The sequence below is a fragment of the Gavialis gangeticus genome, unplaced genomic scaffold (genome assembly GCF_001723915.1).
Source record: "Gavialis gangeticus isolate Ggan-Ray unplaced genomic scaffold, GavGan_comp1, whole genome shotgun sequence".
Classification (NCBI taxonomy): domain Eukaryota; kingdom Metazoa; phylum Chordata; order Crocodylia; family Gavialidae; genus Gavialis; species Gavialis gangeticus.
In genome coordinates, this window is record NW_017729009.1 from 18,828,338 (window position 1) to 18,832,420 (window position 4,083).

A 4,083-nucleotide genomic window follows, 5' to 3' on the forward strand; every position below is an offset into this window, starting at 1 on the left:
TCTAGGTCCCTTCCGACTCATTGATTCTATCATTCTATGAAAAAGTTTAGATTGTACAGATCAACAGAGCCAGGACAGGAGGAGTTTCCCACAGCAATCTTAGCCAGTTCCACATTTCTGATATGAATCCCAAGCCTCACATTTAACAAACAGATGCAGAAATCACTACATATGTTCACATTGACTTTAAATTCCCTGATATTGCAAAACTAAATGGTGGAACTTTTACTGTTACATAAATGTATTACTGACTCATTATTTTTGTTTTCAACTGTCTAAAGAGCCTAAACCCACTCCTTGTTAGAATTAAGTATCTTTTCAGAATCCTTAGATCAGACCTAGAAGGCTGCAGGAACACTTAGGTTCAGTCTCCCAAAAGAATGAAAACTTGCTGTTCATGCTCAGTATAATTTGAAAATATAGTTTCAACATTCTCCTTCTCTCCCACCTCCAATTTTAGCCAAAGATGAACTCCTCAGACAAGTCTTCACATTTATCTGTTCTGAAACAGAATGTGCGCGCTGAGGTTTAAAATAGTCATCCCCAGCAAAAACAAAATTTAACATTTTGATATTTGTTCTGGAGGTATTAAATAAAGGTGGGTGTGAGAGTAGGTATGTTTCCCTACTTGTCCAGAAAATATAAAAATCTAAACTCAACTCTTTTCTAGGTTTGGCTTTATTAATTGAGCCTTCAGCAATGGGTTCACATCATCTCAAAAGCATAACTACGGCTAGAACCCTTCCCGAGGCCTTCTTGACCAACACCTCCAGATCCACTTCCCTCAGATCCATGACCACTGTGTTTTATATTCTGGTGCAATAAAAAGGCATCTGAGTTTGGATGTTGACAAAAATCCACTGAACCCTTGTCTGGCAGGACCAGTATCTGCTAAAAGGATATGGTACAGCAGTCAGATATTACTAGCCTTTTACAAAATGCTCTAGTTTAAAGACCTTGCATATTGAAATGACAGTACATCCTTCAAAGTCTCCTGATATTCCTGACATTTTTCAAATTAGCAAATACTTAGTACTGATAGTTTAAACCAGATGTCAAACCAGCACTGAACTGTCAGTAATTATTTACCTTACATCATTAAGGTCACACTTATTTCCTGCAATGGCAACAACAATGTTTGGTGGTCCATGTTGTCGAAGCTCTTTCACCCAGTTCTTCAAAGTTGCGAAAGTTTCCTGATATCAGAAAGGGAGAGGAAATTAAGAGTCAGGATCTCCTCATTTAAAAACAAGCAAAAGTTTGTAAAATGATGTTACAAACTACATCTTCTTACCTCTTTTGTGATGTCATAAACTATGATAGCTGCTGCTGACCCTCGATAGTACATTGGTGCTAAAGCACGAAACTGCAAGATGAAAACATAGAATGGCTTGACACTGGGCCTGAGACCACGTAGGTCAGTGACCAATTAATCCAGTTGCTACTACTCTCATAGAAAACTTATTCTTACATTTAAATAGGTTGGCTGCAAGCAACAAGTTTCACGTGAAGCAGAGTTAGATAAGGACAATTTGGCAAATGTACTACTGACACATCCCACTGTAACAAAGCAATTAATGAAATTTTTCAGTCCAGATTAAAGCCCCAGATTCAAAAAAGGATCCATAGATTTTTACATTAGGTACAGATTTCAGCATGAGTATCTAATTCTGAACACTGGGGAAGAAGAAGAAGGCTGGTCAGAATGGAATACTTTTATTCTTTGTGAAAGCAAATAGAAAACAAGTTAAAGAAAAATAGCATATGCTACTGATACCAAGGGTTCAAAAACTACGAGTCAAGACCCCCAAAATCCATAGGACCAGTGTAGGAGATTCATGAACACACAAAATTGAACAGATGCTTCTGTTTTTAGGGTTTGTTTTCAAGTGTCTCTCTTCAACAACAAATGTTGAATACCTATGAAAAAGAAAATACAGCAGAAGTCTCACAATTACCTTACAGTTGCAGGTAACATTTAAGACACCATCGTGTCATTAATTCTCAAGATTGTCTGTGAATTTTGGAATGCTTGGTGTATGTTTGCCTGTAATATATAGACAACTCCAACATGTTCATAAGATATGACTTTGAATTTGTAAGAGATCACAATCGTCTAAAGAATGTGACTGGCACTTTACCAATACATTAGAAGAATTTTAATACCATGTTTCTAAAAAACTCTGATAGGTTAGAAATAGGCAACTAATTTAAACACTAAGAAGTATCAAGGGAAGAACAAAATAATTAACTGAAATTTAAATGCAATTTTTGATTTATGAAACTTCTATACTGACATATGCATACTTTGCAATAAGGCCATGAAAAAATAAAATTATAAAGAAAGCATGGCTTTTCACAAAGACTTTGCTGGTTCTAATAAAATGCCAATCTATGTTTTGGTTAACATAATTCAGTTGACAGCAATTCAATATATCCTTAAAAATCCAGTGAATTTACTTGGCTTACAAAATTCTGTTTTGAGAGTAAGCTTGTATACAAAGTTCATGGGTGAGAAGAGAGATTATGGGAGTGTAGTCAGCACATCTTAGAGAAGTGTAATAGAAGGGGAAGGGAGGGGGAAATAAGTATTTAGGATGCAAGGAGAAACATATTTGGTAAACCACTACTAGGATTAGTTGACAACCTGGCTTTTTTTATTCCTATTTATACCGGGTAACACCCAATTTCATTAGCAAATCTTGCATCGCCCTCGTTTCCTGTCTGCTAACACTTAGATACTTTTTTCCATCTAAGAACAGTCAGAGGATAGAATACATTTTCCCTTTACCAAAACAGATGTTACCAGAAACATTCAATTTTCTTTTTGCTGTCGGTTCAAAAAAATCTAGTTTTCTTGCCCTGCAGGGAAATTCTGATTTGAACCCTAACATAGAATTGCCAGCAAGAGTCAACATAATCATGAGAATTTGCGAACATGGGGGTTAGATAACAAGGCTGAAACTCTGACAGTGGCAGAAAGAAATGTTGTACTGTCCATAGGCGATGGAAAAAAACCAAAAAAAAAAACCAAAAAAAAAAAAACCACAGTTGCTTTTGGCACTTGAGCATTTGAAGTGTTAGGTTTAAGGGAGAGTGATCCAAATGAAAGCTTTCATCAGAATGACGATTGGAATGGAAACTGAATCACCAGGAGAGATGGAGTAATCAAATTTGGTGGTGACCAGCTGGTGACCACCTAACTAATTAATATCTTTTGCATTTCAGCTCCAAGAAATTAAGAAGCCATAAGAAACCGTTCTAGAATGAGCTGTTGACAAGTAGGTGGGGGGAAAAATTGGGAACAAAATCCTTGCTCTATGAAAGTTAATACAAGTTTTACCATAGCCTTCAATAGCATTAGAACATCACTTGTTCTCCACAGATGAATATAGACAATTCATGGCAAACTGTGAAGTGGAGTATGAACTAGTACATATTAGATATAGAAGCAGCACAATATATTTTTTTTAATTAAGAAGTCAAGCTGGTCTTACTGATCATTTGAAAAGGCAGAATTAGAGTTCATAAGGGAATTCTACTTTTCTTATCCCTAATGTGTGCATAGCAAAAGCAAGAAGGGTGGGAGGGACGTGCAAGATCAGCAGAGATCAGGGTTTTCCATTTGCCATGGAAAAAATGTGAATTTTCTCTGTTAAAAAAAAACAAAAAAAAACACGGTGGGCTCAGGGCTCCCACTTTGCTGCCCTCCCCACAGGGCTTCTGCAGCCCAGGGGGTGGAACCTGTTGCAGGAAGACAGAGCGGGGCGGGGAAGTTTGCTGCTGCTGTTGGAAGCCTTACGCTGGCCATGCTGCCATGGTGAGGCATCCCCTGCCTACCCAGCAGCAGTGGGGGGCATAACTCCATGCAACCACAGACACTAGGCATGGCTGGCGCAGTGCTTCTGGCAGTGGTGGCAGCACCAGCACTGAGCCTCTCCGCCCTCCTGCACTGGGTCCCACCTACTGAACCATGGAGGTTCCCAGGGGGAGGGCAGCAGTCTGCCTACATCCTTCACTCCTATAGGCAGCAGCTGGGGTTTGGGTGCCACTGGTGGGGGAGCAGGGGGATGTAGGCCCTGT

At 38.9% G+C, this 4,083-nt stretch overlaps 1 protein-coding gene across 1 annotated transcript in view; it reads right to left on the reverse strand.

Moving 5' to 3' along the window:
- RAB22A (RAB22A, member RAS oncogene family) overlaps window positions 1-4,083 on the reverse strand; it is a 30,159-nt gene that overhangs the window by 4,577 nt on the left and 21,499 nt on the right. The window contains exons 4-5 of the mRNA XM_019510192.1: window positions 1,295-1,366; window positions 1,090-1,196 (exon numbers count right to left, since the gene is read on the reverse strand). Coding sequence (XP_019365737.1) covers window positions 1,090-1,196; window positions 1,295-1,366 — 179 coding nt within the window. The remainder of the gene's footprint in view (window positions 1-1,089; window positions 1,197-1,294; window positions 1,367-4,083) is intronic.